Source organism: Chaetomium fimeti (assembly GCF_033439085.1).
Source record: "Chaetomium fimeti strain CBS 168.71 chromosome Unknown B0H64scaffold_17, whole genome shotgun sequence".
Taxonomy (NCBI): domain Eukaryota; kingdom Fungi; phylum Ascomycota; class Sordariomycetes; order Sordariales; family Chaetomiaceae; genus Chaetomium; species Chaetomium fimeti.
Genome location: NW_026944345.1, coordinates 18,941 through 38,204, shown reverse-complemented (window position 1 = coordinate 38,204; position 19,264 = coordinate 18,941). Strand labels below are relative to the sequence as shown.

General features: G+C 51.4%; 3 protein-coding genes across 3 annotated transcripts; all 3 read right to left on the bottom strand.

Annotated features, from left to right (window-relative positions):
- Positions 1 to 324: 324 nt before the first annotated feature.
- On the bottom strand, positions 325 to 1,155 carry B0H64DRAFT_413807 (uncharacterized protein; the record flags this gene model as incomplete). Its single annotated transcript, XM_062804997.1, has 2 exons — positions 325 to 801; positions 855 to 1,155. The coding sequence occupies 2 exons, from the start codon at positions 1,153 to 1,155 to the stop codon at positions 575 to 577; spliced, it is 528 nt and encodes a 175-aa protein (XP_062653627.1). The 3' UTR covers positions 325 to 574.
- Positions 1,156 to 3,304: 2,149 nt separating this feature from the next.
- B0H64DRAFT_479440 (uncharacterized protein) lies at positions 3,305 to 4,394 on the bottom strand (the record flags this gene model as incomplete). Its single annotated transcript, XM_062808301.1, has 2 exons — positions 4,064 to 4,394; positions 3,305 to 4,007 (listed from the first exon to the last, which is right to left on the bottom strand). Coding segments are annotated over exons 1-2 (837 nt in total), but the record flags the coding sequence as incomplete, so codon positions are not given.
- Positions 4,395 to 17,941: 13,547 nt separating this feature from the next.
- On the bottom strand, positions 17,942 to 18,941 carry B0H64DRAFT_421247 (uncharacterized protein; the record flags this gene model as incomplete). Its single annotated transcript, XM_062805526.1, has 6 exons — positions 17,942 to 17,975; positions 18,060 to 18,136; positions 18,194 to 18,311; positions 18,342 to 18,538; positions 18,605 to 18,752; positions 18,922 to 18,941. The coding sequence occupies 6 exons, from the start codon at positions 18,939 to 18,941 to the stop codon at positions 17,942 to 17,944; spliced, it is 594 nt and encodes a 197-aa protein (XP_062653625.1).
- Positions 18,942 to 19,264: the final 323 nt, after the last annotated feature.

Genomic DNA, 19,264 nt, shown 5'->3' with positions numbered 1-19,264 from the left:
GCCAGTCAGAAGCTACTCTCGTTAGCTCTCGGGAGCCTCCAAGAGCCATGAGCTCTAGTAAGCTCTCAGGAGCTGCTTGGAGCTCAGAGAAGTAGATAGTATATAGTCACTCGTCCTGGAGAGCTCTGGAAGTTCTCCAGTTAGCAATCACAACTACAGTTCGCTACAAGCTCGAAAGCCTACCGTCGAGATGTGACGAACCTGTCTCTGGACCCGTCCTGTTAGGGTTCAGTATCGGTCGAAGGTAATCTTTCAAGGGTGCTTAGGTTCGGTGCAGCCAAAGGGTGCACAACAAAGACTTGTCTCAACAGTAGGCTTTCGAGCTGGTAGCGAACTGTAGTTGTGATTGCTAACTGGAGAACTCCCAGAGCTCTCCAGAACGAGTGACTATATACCTATCTAATTCTTGGGTGCTCAGTGTGCTCAGTCCGGGTTCGACAACTGAGCTCACTGATCACTTCTGAGTTACAATCGTCCTGATTGGTGACCTTGCCTGGTGCTCAGTGTGCTCAGTCCTGGCTTGGCAACTGAGCTCACTGATCACCATCGATCCTGTTCCTGCCTTCCGATTGGCTTATTCCATGACTGGCCCGGGGCGTCCCGCGCCCCGCGGTTCCGCCTGTTGGCATATTCGTGACACGAGACAAGTCTTGTTGTGCACCTTTTGGCTGCACCGAACCCTACTGCTGCAATGTTGCAACCAACGGAGCTGCGCGTGGGAAACCGAGACCCAGTGTTCCCTTTCCTCAGCGGTCGTTCGCGCAGTGATTGAGGTTGATTCCACAAGATGTATCGCGCCTTCTACATTGCGATGTTAGTCTAAGAAACGGATAAATAGGGGCAGTTAGCGGTACCGAATAGAGCCGCAGCTCGTCGAAGAGTGTCAAGACCCTTGCAGTATTTGGCGAGCGCCGTGACAAAGTCTCCTTTGTGCCTCTCAGAAGCTATTTCGGCGAGACGCTTGACCTCCCCAGGAGCCAAGCGTTGCAAGTCGACCAGCGTCGTATAAAGTGGCAGAGTGATTAGCTCATCAAATGGAATCTCCCTAGATTTGTACCGATTGGTAGCTAAGTAACGACAAGTCCGTTCGGGATGACGTCGCCCATCCTTTATGAACATTTCAAGGCCCGTTTTAGATGATGGCTCATTTTGCATGGTGGTCAATCTTGGATGATGATCGATTGTAGATAGTGGTCGATTCGAGATGGTGGCCGGTTTGGACGGGCGGATGGTTTTGGACGGATGTCAATTTTGGACGATGGTCCTTCCCCTCTCTTCTTTCCCCGCATGGCTGCATACGTGGCAGCCTAGCTACGGAAGACGATAGCCGCCACTGTTCCATAACCCATAATTCCCATAATTGCCAAGATTAGACTTACACCACAAATTCCCGGTACACCCCACAACACAGCTTTACATTGAATGTTTTAGTACATATTGGTCACATGATATATATATATACCATACCTAATACCGTCTTTATCAATACTAAGCTTTACCTTTTAGCTAGTTAGATAGTTAATTCGCATTATAATTTATTAGTCTCTATGACGAGAAGCAGATATTCCATGGGGTCAGGCCACCAGTCAATACAACTATAATATCGAAACTAAGACAAAGAGAAAAAGAGAAAAAGAGAGGTGGTGGGATCGCTCGCGATCGTTTCGTAGGGAAGTCGGGCGAGGCGCCATGCGCGCTAACCCCGATTGAGCCACAGTGCCATCACAGGCAACCACCTCTCGTGACAACCCCCCCCTCCACGAAAAAGCTCGTCCGCGAGCTTTTGCTCGGAAAAGGTCCATCATTTCCATTTCCATTACTTTTTCTTCCTATTGGATCGCCTCAACGGCGCGCCCACCATGACTGGTTCGTTGTCATCCTTGTAATCCGCCGCGAACTCGTCGCGTTCGGCCATTTCCAACCATATTTGCAATCGTGTGGGCGGGCCAGACTTGTCGGGGTTCGCGTCATGGAACTGTTTCAACACTTCCGGCGAGTTCTTGAAGTCGGCCGCGGGATCAACCCCTGGAAGACTTCAGTGGGGAGTCATTTCGCATGGCGCGGACCCGATATCGCATCGGAAACAACATGGGCTTTGATGAGCTTGTTACCTATGATGCGGTTCGCGGTGACCAGACGGCCGTTACGTAGCGAGCAACCAGAAGTGTAAGTAGGTCTGCAAAAGCAGGGGTGCTTGAAGGACCAACCATCAACCGAACATAAGAAGAGACCGCCGGCTTGCTGGCGGCCACCTTCGAAAATGTTTCTGCGTTTAAACTCTCCTGTTTCAAACTCCGATAGCCGAGCTCCGCTACCGATTAAAGCAACGCCCGTTCAGGACTTGCGAAAGCATTTATAAATAAGGATACCTTACTTTAATCCAGTAAAAGATGCGGTAGAGAAAAACAAACCTAATACCTCCGGCTGTAATCGGGTGGGCAATTTAGACCCTCTATCGGTAGTTTCATAACCGTCATCACCGCATTCGGGTAACTTAACGATAAAACTCTCAACACCCCTCCTCTCCGAAATCTTAGAGCTACTACCAGGGTTTCAGCCCCTAACCAGAGAGCAATTCGGGCGGTACTTTACTGCTATTCCGCCGCGGAACTTACCCCGTAGCTATCGCGATAGGGCAATTAACAGCCTTTTCCATTTATATCGAAACGGACCCTACAATTTCCCGACAGAGTATTGCAGTAACTTGGCCACTGTGGTTAGATTAAGTCGACGATGGATGGAAGAAAACGCCCGCTAGGATGGGCGGGACCTTGTAGGACGAAATGCGTTTCTGCTTTCAGCAAATAATAGAGTGCAACCGTCGTTTATCGCAGCAAGGCCAACCTCGGTGCCGATCGTCCCGATATACTGTCGATACCCCCGAACCAGTCCCTGACCCAATGGACCGAAAAAATGCTGGAACATGTACGCGAAGTCTCCGACCGAAATCTTCGCAACGCCAACCTCAGTATCGAAATGCCGGGGGGATGCAGAAACCATAAAGCCATAAGACGAGACGCTTCGCAGCTGGTGGTTGGCATGAAGCCCTCAGGGGCGACCGTCATAAGCTGCCGTCTTTCCCATCAAAAACAAGCACTTTCTCTCGCAGACCAAGCACAAGACGGCGAATCAACAACAGCCGCCAAGTGGCAAGTGCCGGCAGTCGACGGGCTCCCGAGATATCCGGACGGCGCCGATTCGGTCATTTTGTGGATGGGCTGAGTGGAGCGAGGGCACTCCCTGTCCCCGGCGCCGCCTATCAAGCGCCGAGCCATGACTCGACCAGGCCCGCAACGCCAGGGACCGCCCCTCCCTTTGTCGTCGAGTCTCGCCGAGTGAGCTTGGAATCGTTTCATATCCTCAGCGGCGAGCGCCTCGTCAAATTCTCTCTTGATGGCGATGTCTTCTGATGATAATGGCGCCTCTTGATCGTCACCCGAGAACCGTGGGCCGGGCTCGTCGAAGTCGCGGCGAGGGGGCGCAGATACTGCGGCGCGACGGCCTCTAGTGGACGGCCGGCCCACTGGCATCCGACCAAGTCGAGGACGGCCACGCGGCCGACCACGGGATTGCGACGACGACGACCGAGGGCGGCGCGAGGGCACCGGCCCAGGTCGGGGGAGCTGTGGTTGGGAAGCCTGCGAATTGTCATCGTCGTCTTCCGCGGGGCTCTGCCTAGGCTGTGCAGACGGGGGGAGGCCATCCCCAACATCCGCCGGCTGTTCTTGACGGAACAAACCACTCATGGTGGGGGTCTGCGACGGCTGTTCACCGTGACGGCGCTGGACACGATGCTGTCGCTGGATGGCCGCAATCTGCCCACGAGCAGCCGCCATCTCCGGCGCATCTGTCTCGACACGTCCGCCTTGGTGGTACATACCGGCAAGCACCCGATGAGTAAGGTTCTGACGGGGCGCGAGATGAACCGGATTTGGCAATGTCGGGGGAGCGACCGGGCCACGGGGGATCGCGCTGGCGGCCGAGATACGCGTCGCTGATGCAATATCCTGTAAAGCTGAAGTCAGCAGAGGTAGAAGTGGCTAAATATGATGTTGATTAATACTGATTCCCTCTGGTGTCCTCTGCAATCCAGACACTTCGTAACAATCCTGCTACCGCGCACAGCGAAGAACTGATCGAGAGGTTTCTCGACGCGACATTCACGGCACACCCGCTGCGCTGGCATAGCGCCCTCCATCACAGCAGCATATACCGTCCATAACGAGCGTATGTTGCGACCAGGAGGAAGGCAAAATAAGTGTTAATGAGGAAGAGTCGCGAAATATATGTTTTGATGAGTGCAGGATTTGTGGTCAACGCAAACAAACAATTGTTTGTCGTCGGCACCGACAGCTTGAGCTCGGGTCCAGCTTGCGCTCGGCTATCGCCGCATGCAACCGGCCTCGGCTAGATGTGGGGAGCTTTGCGGGCCCAACGCCGAATCCGGCATATAGTGGGCCTTATAAAGCCGCCAGCCAATTCCCGGACTCGGATAAGAGGGCTCCGCTAATTCTTATCAACTTTGCATAATAATTTCCAAAAGTTTAACCGTAATATTGTCCTCCGGACAGGAATATTATCCTCCGGACAGGATAATAATAAAAATGAGTTCAAGCTACAGTAGCTTCGCGATCGTTGTATACGGAGGATTGCGCGCCGACCAAAGGCAACCGACCGTAGCGCAAATGGAGAGTCAGAAAGTTGGAAGAAAAGAAGGATAGAGGGTGCGGATTGGGCGAACGCAAGAATAAAGTGGAGCCGGTTAACTTTTCTTCCGAAAACCACCACTTTTCGAAGCAAGGCCCCCCACCGAGCGAAGTCCCCTCAATGAAAACATGAGACTCGCAATGACCATGGCGCTTAATTGGTCGGTACGAGTGGATCCCATTCCTACACACTCTCGCAGCCATCTATTCCTCACACATCACTCCATCACATAACCAGGACCTCGCTCTCCCTCCATTCTCATCGCCATAGCCCACACTCGAGCCTAAACAGCGGCCTAAAGGGCGCTCCCATCACCGGCGTTAAATTATTAAGGTATTTATTCTTCGCAGCGCTAAAGAACGTCTTCTGCTAATGCTTGCAGGAAATCGACCCCAAGGCATCCAGCCGCGCAAAGGCAGTTCTCGAAAGTACGTAACCAGGCACACCGAATATAATCGCCTGTATCCAATTACACCGTCTCCACAAGTACGCCTTCCATCTCTCGTATTATATAGTTGAAGTTAACTTCGGATCTACAGGATCCGCCGGTACCTGTCCAGAGCAGAGGTCGCAAGCGTAAGTACTTAACCGGATATATAGCCGAAGTAGACCTAGACCCAGACCCAAACCCAGCTCTAAAGCGATAGTGGACATCTCCTCTACAACCTATAGAAGATATATTTAACAAGCCAGCGATTAGCAGTAGTACCTATCAATACATTAACCTAGTTACTTTCTAGGTAAAGGAAGGGTACTGGCTAGAGGAGTAGGCCTGGCCGGAGGAGACCTCAACAACAGATTTGTCACGGATTAGGCCCAACGCGGTCTTGGCCTGCGGGATGCGGGACGTCCCGGCCAATCATTTAAGGGTCCAACGGCCAATCGTTGCGACAAGTGAAAGCGCTCCCGACGCTCCCTCTCGAGGAAGGGAGCACGGGGAGCACTCGCCGCACTCACTGCTCACGACGCTCCCATCGCTCCTCGGGAGCATAGGGAGCAGAGGGATCAACACGTTAGATAGCAGTATATAGTCACTCGTTCTGGAGAGCTCTGGGAGTTCTCCAGTTAGCAATCACAACTACAGTTCGCTACAAGCTCGAGAGCCTACTGTTGAGACAAGTCTTTGTTGTGCACCCTTTGGCTGCACCGAACCTAAGCACCCTTGAGAGAATACCTTCGACCGATACTGAACCCTAACAGGACGGGTCCAGAGACAGGTTCGTCACAAGATTTTAGTATAGACCGTCTCCTTACGTAGAAGAGATCCTCGTCCAATCTATTCCAGAAGCGATCGAACTCTGCTATATCAACAACGCCTAGCGAGAGGAGGGAGGAGAAGAGCACACTTGTGACGAACCTGTCTCTGGACCCGTCCTGTTAGGGTTCAGTATCGGTCGAAGGTATTCTCTCAAGGGTGCTTAGGTTCGGTGCAGCCAAAGGGTGCACAACAAAGACTTGTCTCAACAGTAGGCTCTCGAGCTTGTAGCGAACTGTAGTTGTGATTGCTAACTGGAGAACTCCCAGAGCTCTCCAGAACGAGTGACTATATACTATCTAGTATCACCGTCCTCATGGTGATAATCCTCCGTTGTCACTGACAACTGGTGATAATCTTTCATTATCACTGACAGTCGGTGATAACCGTTCCTATTGGTTCTTTTAGCGATTGGCTGTCGGCGTCCTGCGCCTTCGGCTGTGGCCGCCCCGGGCCGCCCCTCAGGTCGTTCCGTGACACGATGCCCCCCCTCTCATGTCTTTCGACCCGAAAGACGTTGGTTCTCCATTCCTAACGTTGGTTAATGATCCCTAACTACGGCGCTTCCCCCACTTATTGGTAACTTCTCCTTTCCATCCTCTTCCCTCAGTTCTTGATGCTGACAACATGTCCGTGGAGAAACGTCAATCCAAATCTGCGCGTTATCGTGCTTCCCTGGCCGAAAACATCGGAAAGAACGGTTTTGTCGTCATGCCTTGTTCTTGGTGCGCTTCCCAGAGCTTGACGTGCCGCATGCTTCCGAAAGTAAAACGCTGTAGTGCGTGCGTTCAACGCGGTCGATCGTGCGATGGCTCTGGTGTCCCCATCTCCCAACGTGAGTCTCCCCCTACCCGTCACGTCCCTGGCTCACTCCAACGTCCCCAGTGGATCGTATTATGCAGGAGCAGCGGCGGATCGAGCGCGAGGAGCGGGACACCGAGGAGTCCCTCGAGGCGACTCAGCGGAAATTGGAGGAAGACCAGCGAGCTCTTGCGGAACACCTGGCCCGTTTGCGTCGCCTGCGTCAACAGAAGAAATTCCTGGTGGACCGTGGTGTTGATATGGTGGCTCGTGGTTTGTCAACTCTGGATGACCTTGAAGCGGCCGAGAGACAAGAGTCTCTTGATGCGGCGGGGGCGCCTTTGGTTGAGGGCGATCTTAATTCCTCCGCCGACCCCTCCGCGGGGTTCGACTGGTCCCTGGGGAATCCCCTTGCTGGAATCGATTTCTCCGCGGAATTTCCCTTGGTCGATCCGGGTTCCTCTGGTGGAACTCCTGAAGTTTCTCGGGGCAGTTGAGATTTGTAGCTGGTTGCCATGAATTGTCTTCTGGACCAAAGTCCAGCCACTTGACCAAATACTCCAACTGTCCTTTCGTGATGCGTGAGTCTAGGACTTCCTCAACGTCCCATTCCTCCTCTTCATCTTCTGCCTCGGCGTCTTTGTCGAGTCGTGCGCCCTTGGGCGCTGGTTCCAGAAGTGAGATGTGGAAAACGTTGGTCCGTAGTCGCATTGTCGAGGGTAACGCGAGAGCGTAATTGTTCTCCGAAATCTTTTTGTCGATCTTGAACGGTCCGACTTTGCGAAAGTCGAGCTTCCTGCTTGGTCGCTTCGTGCGAAGATTTCGAGAAATGAGGTAGACTTTGCCCCCCTCCTCTAGGCGAGGTCCCTCGAGCCTGTTTCTGTCGTAGAACTTCTTCATCCGTGTTCGTACGAATTCGAGTTCTTCCTTGAGCATCGCGTGCAGCGAGCTCATTTTGTCGGCTTTGACTGCCGCTCTGGGCACCGAAACCTCGGGCCCTTGTCGCAAATCTGCTTCGTAGCCGAAATTCGCGAAGAATGGTGTGACCTTCGTGGTCTCCGTGACGGTGGTGTTGTAGGCGAGTTGTGCCGTTGGCAACAGCTCGACCCAATCATCCTGCTGGAAGTTGACGTACAACCGTAGGTATTGTTCAACGATCTGGTTGAGTCGTTCCGTCTGTCCGTCTGTCTGTGGGTGGTAAGCAGTTGAAAGCTTACTCTTCGTACCCAGTTTCGCCATCAGAGCTTGCCAAAACTTTGATGCGAACTTCGTGTCTCTGTCCGTGATCCACTCCTCCGGCCATCCGTGGACCGAGGTGATGTTGCGGTAGATCACATCTGCGAGTTGTTCTGCCGACCATGTTTCCTTGTAAGGGAGGAAGTAGCTCCACTTGGTGAGTCTGTCCACCATTGTGAGGATGCTGTCGTATTCCACTCCCGTTACCGAGTCCTTGGAGACTGGCAGTTTGGTGATGAAGTCCATCGTCACCGAACTCCATGGTCGTTCTGCGACTGGCAGTGGCTGCAATAGCCCGTACGGCTTGTGTCGTCCTGGTTTGCTTCGTTTGCAGAGGTCGCATTCCGCCAGGACCCCTTCTGCCGTCTGCTTGATTCCTGGGAAGTCGTAGTTCTGCTTGACTTTCGCAATTGTCTTGCCAATTCCCATGTGTCCTCCGAGTCTTGACTCGTGGATCTTTCGAATGAGCTCCTTTTGGTCACCAAGCCTGACGTAGGCCTTGTCGTGGTACCAGAGTCTCGTCCCTTCAAGTCGCAACCCTGCGATCTTGGATTCTGGCTCTTCCTGCCATGCATCGCGCTTGTCGTCCGCGATGATTCCCTGGAAGTCTCGTTCCAGTCTCTGTTCTCTGAAGGCCGCACAGCATTCTACAAACGGTTGCAGAGGCCTGGCTTCGGGATCTTCCGACTGTTGCTGAAGTGCTGCGATCTCGTAGTCTTCAGTCGGTTGGGAAGCGTGCCGTAGCGATCCGTCTGTCTGTTGATGTAGCAATGGTGGTGAGGCTTCAGACGCGTTGTCGTGGTGATCCGTTCTCCTACTCAAGGCATCCGCTCGTGCGTTTTCTGAGCCTTTCTTGTAGTGGATCGTGAAGTTGAATTCGGACAGAAATTCTGCCCACCGAGTTTGTCGTCCGTTCAGCACCTTCGTGGTGGTGAAGTATCGTAAGTTCTTGTGGTCCGTGTACACCTGAACTTCGTGTGTCGTGCCGCTGAGGTATGGTCTCCATTCCTGGAATGCTTCAATGATTGCGAGAAGCTCCTTGTCGTGGATCGGGTAATTGAGCCTTGGTCCTTCGAGTTTCTTGGAGAAGAACGCAACTGGATGAAGCTTGCCGTCCTTGTCCCTCTGTCCAAGTTGTCCTCCGATCGCGAAGTCCGAAGCATCAGCCTCGACTTCGAAAGGCGTACTTGGATCGGGCAGCATGAGCACCGGGTCGGCGATGATCGCATCGCGGATCCGCTGGAAAGCCTGCTCGTGCTCCCGCCTCCATTGGAATGTGGCATCCTTCTTGGTAAGTTCGTGCAGAGGTCTCGCGAAGTCGCCGAAATTCTTGATGAACATCCTGACGAAGTTGGCGAATCCGATGAATCCTCTGACCTCCGTGGCGTTCGTCGGTGTCGGCCACGTCTTGACAGCTTCCAGTTTCTCAGGTTCGATCTTGACCCATCCCGGGGAGATTTCGTAACCCAGAAACACTGTCTTCTTGACATGAAACTCGCTCTTGTCCTTGTTGACTGACAATTTGTGCTCGTGCAGTGCGTCCAGCACCTGCCGCACGTGTTTCTTGTGCTCTTCGAGTGTCTTGGAGTAGATGAGAATGTCATCCAAATAACAGACTGCAAATTTGTCGAGGCAATGTCGAATTGCGTGGTCGATAGCGGCTTGAAACGTCGCTGGTGCGTTGGTCAACCCGAATGGCATGACGAGGTACTCGTAGTGCCCGTAGGGTGTCCGAAAAGCCGTCTTCCATTCGTCTCCTTCTTTAATGCGGATGTGGGCGTACGCTGTTGGAAGGTCGAGTCGTGTGAAGTGTTGTGCTCCTGACAGCTGATCTCGAAGCCTCGAAATCAGTGGCAGTGGGTAGCGGTTCTTCACCGTCTCGTTGTTCAACTGTCGGTAGTCCACACACATCCTGAGCTTCCCATCCTTCTTTGGAACGAAGAGGACTGGGTAGCCCGCTGGAGATGTCGATGGTCTGATGTGTCCTATCTCGAGGTTCTTTTCGAGATAGCTCCTCAACTCTGCATCTTGCTTCTCGTTGGTGTGATATACCTTGAAAAACTTCAACTGGGCGCCTTCCTTGAGTTTGATCTCGTGATCCCAAGGTCCGTGGTCTGGTAGCCCTGCAAGATGTTTTGCCGTGAACGCCGGGTGCCCCTTGTAGTCGTCTGGGATCTGTCCCGTTTTCGCGTTCTTCGCCGTACCTTCGTAGTACGCGAACTTGCTGTTCTCGGGCTCGATGCTTGCTGCTTCGAGTCCCCGGACTTCTTCAGTTGCCAGCTCGATGCTTGCCGCTTCGAGCTGATTGACCCATTGTTCGTGTTTGAGCATTCCGTGCTCGTCGACTGAGACGACGGCGATGGTTCGTTCCTCCCGTGTCTGCTTCTTCCGTCGTGTGCCGCTTCTTCCGGATTTCAGAGTGCGTTCTTCTGCACTGGCTGCTTCCTGCGGTGGGCCCGTAGAGGGGGTTCGTTCTGACCCGCTGCTCTCCCGTGGCTCCTGTTCTGCGCGTTCTCCCATCAAGTTGGTCGGATGCTCCCGTTGTTCCCGCGGTCGCAGATGGCCATCTCCCTTCCAGCTGATGTCTGGGTCGTATTCCTCATGCCATGGGCGTCCGAGAATCATGTCTTTCTTCGGCCCCATGTTTACGATGTCGAACACCACTTGGGTGGTTTTCCCTTCCACCTCAATGTCGAGTGGTTCTGTCTCTCGTCGTACCCATTGTGTGTCGAATGGTCCCTTGACGACGTGTGGTTGTTTCTTGATCCTCCATGGGATTCTGAGTTGATTCACAAATGTGGGCGAGATGAGATCCATCTGCGCTCCTCCATCCACTAACGCGAGGGCTTCGAATTTTCCCCATCGCGCTGTGATCCAGAGCCTGTTGTCTGGTTTGGTGCTTCGTACAGCAGCTACTTCGTGTTCGTCTGCTGGGAGGTCGTTGTAAGGCTTCTGCTTGCGCCAGCTCTTCCTGTACTGCGCAGCCTGTCTCCGTTGTTGTGGAGTTAGAGGTTTCCGGGCCCCCCGAAGGGCCCTGAGCCGTTTCCCAAGCTCTCGTGGTGTTTCAAGGCGTCCCTGTCCGCACCTTGGCTTGCGGCGTCAATCGTTTGGTGTTCTTGGAGCCATTGGGCCACCCATGCCTCAGCTGGGCGCCTCTCGTTCTTTCGGGATGCTCTCGTCCTCTGGTGTGGCTTCCTCTGGGATTGCTGTTCCATGTATCCCCAGATCTTCTCGTCGGCGTGTGATAGGCAGTCTGCGCTTCGGCATTCGTCGACTCCTACGCCTGTTATACAGCGTCGGGGCCAGGCTGCCTTGGGTTTAACCCTCAGCCTGCCCTCGTGAGTGCGTTGGGTGTCCCACAACATGTTTGCGGGAGCGTCGCCGCTGTCGTATACCCATCTGATGGGTAGGGGTTGCATCCCCTTTTCCTCCCTCGTGGGCCAGAAACTGTTGCGAAATTTGTCTTGGAAGTGGTACCGACATTCGTGCGCGATGCACTGGAACCAGGGCAGGTAGATGTGACTCTCTTTTCGCGGATCCACCCGCTCGTGGTCTTCTGATAACAACTGGAATCCCTCCGTGTTGTTCTCGCCCCGGAAACCCCACCATTCAAGGTCGGCGGTTTGTTGTCCGGTGCGTACGATGTGCTGATGTCGAGTCCAGTATTCTTCCCAGCTCTGCTGTTCCCTTCCTTTCGCCGCGTGCTGTTTCTGTGCGTAGTCGAAAAGCTGCTCGGGGTATCGTACTCCGTTTTCGTATCCTTCCGCCTCTTCGGTGGGTCCATCCCACGGTGCGCGGTGCGGAAGTGCCTGGCGGATGTCGTCCTGCAAGGCCTGTGCCTCTCTTAATGTCTTTTCGACGTGATCCCCGGCCCTGTTGTTGGCCTCGGTGATCTCTTGGACCCGTTCTCTGGCGAAATCGAGTTCCGCGCAAAGTTGACCGTACTGGTCGTTTCTTTTTTGGAGAAGCTGCTCGAGTTCTTCTTTCTCTCTCGACAACTCCTCAATCCTTTGCCGCTGGCTTAGGACCCTTTGTTGCAGAAAAATGAGGTTCGGGCTGACTCCTCCTTCACCCTCGTGGGTTCGCCATTGCCCGTCCTCTTGCTGAACCAGGGTGATGCCCCAGTCCTCAGCGACTTGTCGGATGTGCCGCGGGGGAGCCAGTTCTCCCTCGTCATCCGTTTCGATGAGAGCATGGTGGGCGGTGTCGTTTCCCTCCTGGTGGTTGCTGCTCATCAAGTCTCCTTGATCCGAGTCGGTGAGTTCATCGTCCTGTTCGATGACTCGGTCAATGTCGATTTCGAGGTCGTCCTGCGTGTAGCTGGCGGCCGCGACCTCCAGAAATCGAGTTCTCCTTCCGACCGTGCCCTGGTCGATGGTGGCGGTTTCCTTCCCTGGAACCGGCCTCCACTCTTTCTTGCTGCGGCAGTCACGTTTGAAGTGACCCTTCTTCCCGCAGTTGTAACAGGTGATGCCTGATTTGTCCTTGGCACCATCTTTCTTTCCTGCCCATTGTGCCTGGGCAGCGCTGACGTCCATGGGTCCCGAGTGAGTGCCGTACGCCGTGCTCTGATGCTGGCGTTTCTTTTTGTCGTTTGCCTTCGGGTAGGACCCTTCTTTCTTGCCAGTCCGTTCCTGGCGTCTTTCGTACTGCCGGTTGTCAATGGCGATGGCTCGGGCCATATATGCGTCGAGTGTCAGGGTGTCTCGTTCTTCCTTAATGAGCTCGTCCTTGACGTCGTCCTTGAGTCCGTCATAGAAGCGCCGCTTCAGCGCGTCGCTTCCCCACTGGACTCTGAAGGCTTGTTGGCGGAACTCTGATGCGTAGACGGCGGCGGACTTGAGCTGGCGTAGTTTGTTGAGCTTGCTCTCCGCCTGGGAGCGCTTGTCGTACACCCCAAAGACCTTCGTGATGGCGTCTTCGAAGTTGGCGAAAGACTCGAAGACTTCAATGGTCTCCTTCTGGCGTTCGTCCTCGGCGTTCTCCAAGTGGTCTCGTTGGGTGGGTTCGAACCACTCGAGGGCCCTTCCTTCCAGGTACGTTGCCGCGAAAAGGACCTTGTCAGCTGCGTCGTCGAATTGGTTGAATTGGAAGTAGGACCGCAGCTGTGTCAAGAAACCCTGCAGTTCCTCCCGCTTGGTGCCGTCGAACTTGGGTGGTTTGGCGATGCGGAGGTGCCGCTTCTCTGACGGCGACGTGCCGTCCTTGAGCTTTAAGGCATCGACCTTGTTGGACAGGGCGACATAGGCAGCTTCGACCTTGTCGGAGTGGGCGAAGCCCTCGGTCTGCTCCTTGAGCTTCTGAAGTAGAGTCTTCACTCCCTCGAGCTCCTGCTTGAGTTCATTGTTGTCGATCTCGTCGTCGTCAGAGTCAGGGGCGGCGCCCGATCTTCCGGCCGGGTTGGACATGGCGTCGTGATACCTTCAATCCTGAACTGTAACAGATCAAAGGGAGTTAGCAACGTGTGACGAACCTGTCTCTGGACCCGTCCTGTTAGGGTTCAGTATCGGTCGAAGGTATTCTCTCAAGGGTGCTTAGGTTCGGTGCAGCCAAAGGGTGCACAACAAAGACTTGTCTCAACAGTAGGCTCTCGAGCTTGTAGCGAACTGTAGTTGTGATTGCTAACTGGAGAACTCCCAGAGCTCTCCAGAACGAGTGACTATATACTATCTAGTATCACCGTCCTCATGGTGATAATCCTCCGTTGTCACTGACAACTGGTGATAATCTTTCATTATCACTGACAGTCGGTGATAACCGTTCCTATTGGTTCTTTTAGCGATTGGCTGTCGGCGTCCTGCGCCTTCGGCTGTGGCCGCCCCGGGCCGCCCCTCAGGTCGTTCCGTGACAACACTATATTATAACTAGCGTTATAAGACTCTACTAGAGCTCGAAGGCAGCTATATAACCAAAGCTCTATCGGGTTTAGCCAGCACTAGCTAGGCCCTTTATCGGTCACTCCTAGAGAAAACGCTGCCTGTTCCTAGCAATATACTCTTCCGCGATAATGTCTTTGAAATATCCTACCAGAAGATATATAACAAAAATGAGGTACAAGTTATTCAAGATATTAGTCGGCTCATTGTTCCTTCCACTAAAAGTCTTGCAACATTCGGTACAAAACCCCTCGAAATTCTGACAGAGAGTGTCAATAAAAGGTGGAACAACTCGATCCCCCTTACCGGCACCCGTCCACAGCCTAACTACTACCGGCACCCGATTCGTACTTTTGACTTCACAGAGTTGGACGGTGAGGACAAGTGGACAGCATACTAGTTTACGAAAAATATCTATAATAGATGGATACCTGCTTACTTCGAGAACATCTACTCTGCGATTAATCAGTTACTGTTAGATTTGGACTTTAACGTCCTACTACTTTCTAAGGTAACTAGGCTTTCCCAGGATTTAGGAAACCTGATATAGTCGGGCACCTACTCCGCTTCTACTAGCAAGCGGGATAGCCAGTCGAGTACCGTTGAGCAAGCAGTTACCCCGGACACCTTATTCAGTAGGGTGGCAAAGAGGAGGAAAGGCCGGCAGTTAGCAGATAGATAGATAGGATTCTAGAATAAATTTAGCGTGTAATGATTGCCACCTTACGACCCTGCTCTCGTCTTATTATAAATAATAAACCCAGCTACTGCCAAAGCCATTATTTAGCTGTAGGGGTGCCTTAGAGAGACAAGCTTGCTCTATCCGTAGACCCGTTTTCAGCTCCTTAAGCTGTTATTTTTATACCCTGCTGTTTTCAGTCCTCAGATTGCCATTTCTAGCCCCCCACTATCACTTTTAGCTCCCATTTGCTGGTTTAAGTCGCAGATCGAAGGATACTTAGTCCTTATCCTCTCACATAGGTTGAAGATGCAATATGCGTATAGGATGGATCCGGCGGGGCTATAACGGCGAAGTGGGCCCTGGAATACAGGCGGGGAGTAGGGAGCGGGAAGTAGCTTCCTTTCTCGTAACTGCCCACCTACCTTAGGCTCTCGGACTCCCCTCTACAAACTCCAAAGATAGTTTTACAATATCTCAACGTTCGCTTAACGGTTACTTATCAGCAATTATCCTTACAAAATACACGGGCGGCCTCGCCCTTGCAAATGACTAGCCAGATACCAATATAGAGGGCCTCAACCTGACGGCTATTTGTACTCTTGTCGAGAATCTGATTGGATTACCTTACCATTTTATTCTTAATACAAATAGAGCCCCCTTCCATAGCAATAAGTATAAAATCTATACTTTAGAGGATGAGGAAAAGTCAAGGCGCCTCTATATCCGCATTCCATATAATCGGACTGGCTGCTATACCGCCCTTATCCTTAGACGCGAGGCTGAAGTCCGTCGCTACATCGATACTACCCGAATCGATCTCTTCCAGCCACTTATTTCCTATAATCTTACAATAGAAAACTTAATTAAAGCACTATATCTAGCTCTGGGTTAGGCGGATAGCAGCCCCCTAAGGTAGTCTAATACCTATCCAGTTATAGACGATCGCAGGTCTGTTATACGGGTGGTTGCTAACACTAGTCTCGATCTGCTCCGTATATAACAGCTTAGTATTGTTACTTCTTAATAAGCTTTCCTAAATTTAAGCTAACAAAGATTAGGGGAGATGGTGCTTAAATGGATCATATATAAGATTGACCGCAAGATCGCTTATACGAAGTTAAACGAGCTTTGCAGGGGTACTGTTGCTAAGTATGAAGATTAGAAGCAGCTGATACCAAAATATTGGATGCTAGACCTTAACAATACCATGTATATGCTTGTTCATAGCGATATCTCCGGGGACAATATTATAGTGGGTGATGCTCCGCTTACTATTCAGAGGTATATCGGAAATCCCTACCTACTAGAGACACCCTAGCTAATATAAGTTATAGTATTATTAACTTAGGCTGGGCGGAAATAGTGCCTCTCCAATATGCTGCCGTATACCTGCGGTTTCTCACCTATAAGCCTGGAGAGGGAGCCTAAGGCTTCTCTATTTACAATAGCCGGCAAATGAAGCAAGACCGAGCCTTCTACCTCGAATACGTGAAGATAAGGGCTGACTGGGAGGGCGGCATCGAGCTAGATTATTATCGCATACTTTCTCGTAAGGACGAACCTAGCAGGTATTGGTAGCTTACTATAGCGAGCCGCATCGATATCTATATGGCTATAGCATTGTGTTCTTAGGCGCCTGCAATTGTATAGCGTAAAGTGGTAGGAGTAGGTAGTAAAGAAAATCACCGATATTAAACTATCACTTGAGGTTGATATAATATGAGCCTATCAATCAACTATCCTACCTCTGTCTCAAGTTAGGATAATACAGTATACCTATAAGAGTAGATGTATTTTTAGGTTTTAAAATAGTTATACCTACAGCCGCGCTTGATGAAGTTGTTGGTATAGAACCAGGCAGCCTTGTAGGTGCCGGCGGAAGGGAGGAGGCTGGCCTTTGATATATGTTTAGCGCTTGGATATAATAGGAGGGGAAGTACGATAGCTTACCTCTTATAGGGTTAAGTTAACGTTACTATAACTAACAGTAAACTTGACTTGCCCTAGATACCAATCTCTAGGATAGGAGCAGAGGCCGAGAATTCCATCAGCCTTTATAGAGACTATTATTTCGGAGAACTTGGTTAGAAACGCTTGTATAGACAAGGTTTGCTAATCAATCTTGCTTTGTATAATTGAGTACTTGAGAGGGACGAGCTGGCAGTACTTAGGGCTGAATCTCTAGGTAGATACCTCTCCTAGCTCGAAGGTAATAAGATTGGATATACCTCTGATATCGGTGATACGCTCCCTATCGCAGAGATCGAAGTATTTGTATAGTAGGGCAAGGCCGATAGTATCTTAAACGTTGTAGCGGCGGAAGAGATCCTTTATAGCGCCGTTAGCGAGATAATCACCTTTAAGACTATCGAAAATTGGGAGGATATTACTATATTCTAGCAGCGAGTTGAAGTTAGCGGTAGAGTAATCCGCGACGGTAATGGCTATGATGAGAGGCTACCAACTTGTAGGTATAAATGGTATAGATATTGCGGAAAATTAGATCGAAATACAATAGATTGCTTATACCTTATAGGTATAGAGGTGCTTAACGTATACTCTTTATACTAAAGAGGGCACTCGGAGCCTTCAACCTACAGTAGCTTGGATAAGTACCTCCGTTAACTTTATAAACTTAGGCCAATAACGATTGTGTAAATAAGTAGGTTACAGTTGTATGCTGTCGATACAGTGTGTAGCCTACAACTCTTGAATAAGGTGCAAGAGCATGATAAGATGTATTCCATCTCCTCTATTTATCTAGGGTAGGTAACTGGCTAGTGAGGTTCGAAATAAGAGGGCTGTAGATTCAGCTATATTTAATGCTGCTGCAAAAATCAATCTGATTGGGGAGCCTTTACCGGTTGAACAAGCCGCTACCCCGCAAGTGTAGGGTATGAGAATCGGCTGCAGTATATTGAACTAGGAAAAGTGATACCGCTAAAGGTCACTGTGTGGTGTAAACGCCTGGACGTCTTGGTGTGTGCGCGCGCTGAATACGCTCGAATTTTTGGGTTTAACCTGCTAAATCTTGCTAAGATATCTTCGATAAAAATTAGAAAGTATTACGCAATCCGCACGCATATACCAAGACGTCCAGGCGTTTACACCACACAGCAGCGGTTGAGCTGGCCACCGCCGCGCAATCTTCGTTTCTTACACTAGGGTCGGTTCCAAGCCTATAACCCGCCTTTCGACCCGCTCTCGCGAGGGTACACTACAGTCAGCCCGCAACCCTCAGCCAATCCGAAAAAGCTACCCCACATCCAAGATAAGGATAACACTGCTAGTACGGTTTTTTATATTGTAAATACGATCAAGATAACGGTTAATTGAATCCTATGCTATCCACCCGCCAACACCTTACGGCCTTTCTAGGCCTTATCATTTCCTCCTCTTCGGCTCACTAAATAAGGTACTCGGAGTAACGGCTTACTGCTCGGCATTGCTCGACTAGCTGCCCCGCTCGTCAGCCACAGAAGCGCAGCTGGCATCTAACTACATTAAGTTCCCCAAATCCTGGGAGAGCCCAGTCGCCTCAGAAAGCGGTAGGACATCAAAGTTCAACTCCGACGGCAGCTAATTGATGGCAGAACAGATGTTCTCGAAATGCTTGGGCATCTATATATCGTAGACGTTCTTAGTAAATTGATATACTGTCCATTTATCCTTGCTGTCCAACTCGGTAAAGTTGAATTTTCGGATTGGATAATAGTAGTACTTGATATCTTTCCTAGTTATTACTAGGTAGTAGCTGTAGATCCGTACTAATTAGTAGTCATACAAGACGGAGAAGGCAAGGATCTTCCGGTTAACCTCATCCTCGCACTTAACAGTATAGAAGAGCTCGACGATACCCCACACCGCAAGGGTCATACTATAGACGTTCTGCCGGTCTACGATATCGAGCGCCGCAGCGCCGCACTCCACCTCGCAGGTCAGGAACGGGAAGTACATATAATACGTAGCTATAAAGAGAGACTAGTCCCCGGCGATGAAGTCGCCAATGAATAGTAACAGCTTAGCGAGCTGGTCTTCAGTAAATACATCTCGTTTAAACCCAACGGAGTAGTCAGGTTGTAGACGGGTACTGGTGAGAGGGATCGAGTTGTTCCACCCTTCGTTAACGCTCTCTGTTCGTATAATAAAGTAAAACCGGCCGTCGGCGGGAATGAGGCCGGCAGCGGTAATATAGCTGGAGGCCGGCGGCAGGAATGAGGCTGCTAGTAGGGATGAGGCCGGCGACGGGTAGGGACGAGGCCGGCAGTGTGGATAAGGCTGGTCGCAAGGATAATACTTTTCTAATTAGCTTACTTTATAATACATATCCCTCCCTCGATATCCCGATAACCTGGCTTGTCTACTCGCCGAAGTTTCCTACCATTTTAGATATAGTTGTGTCTCATCGTATCCCAGGGGCCGTCGCCGGGATATTCAACCATTGTTGATCCCCCTACAGGGACGGCAATAGGTAGCTCCGCGGCGGTAACATAGAGTTCGGCGGCGGCAACAGGGAGCTCCGCAGGAAGTTCGGCGGCGGCAACTCCGCCTCCATGAGAGCATCGTTGGTAGGTTGACCGGAACCTATCGTATTTTCCGGGAAGGGTTCGGGGACAGGGAGGGATAGTTTGGGCCGCGAGGTCATATGGCCCTCGATCCTAAGAACGTGGTCGTACACTTGCCTTTCATTGTTTCCACAGCGAAATA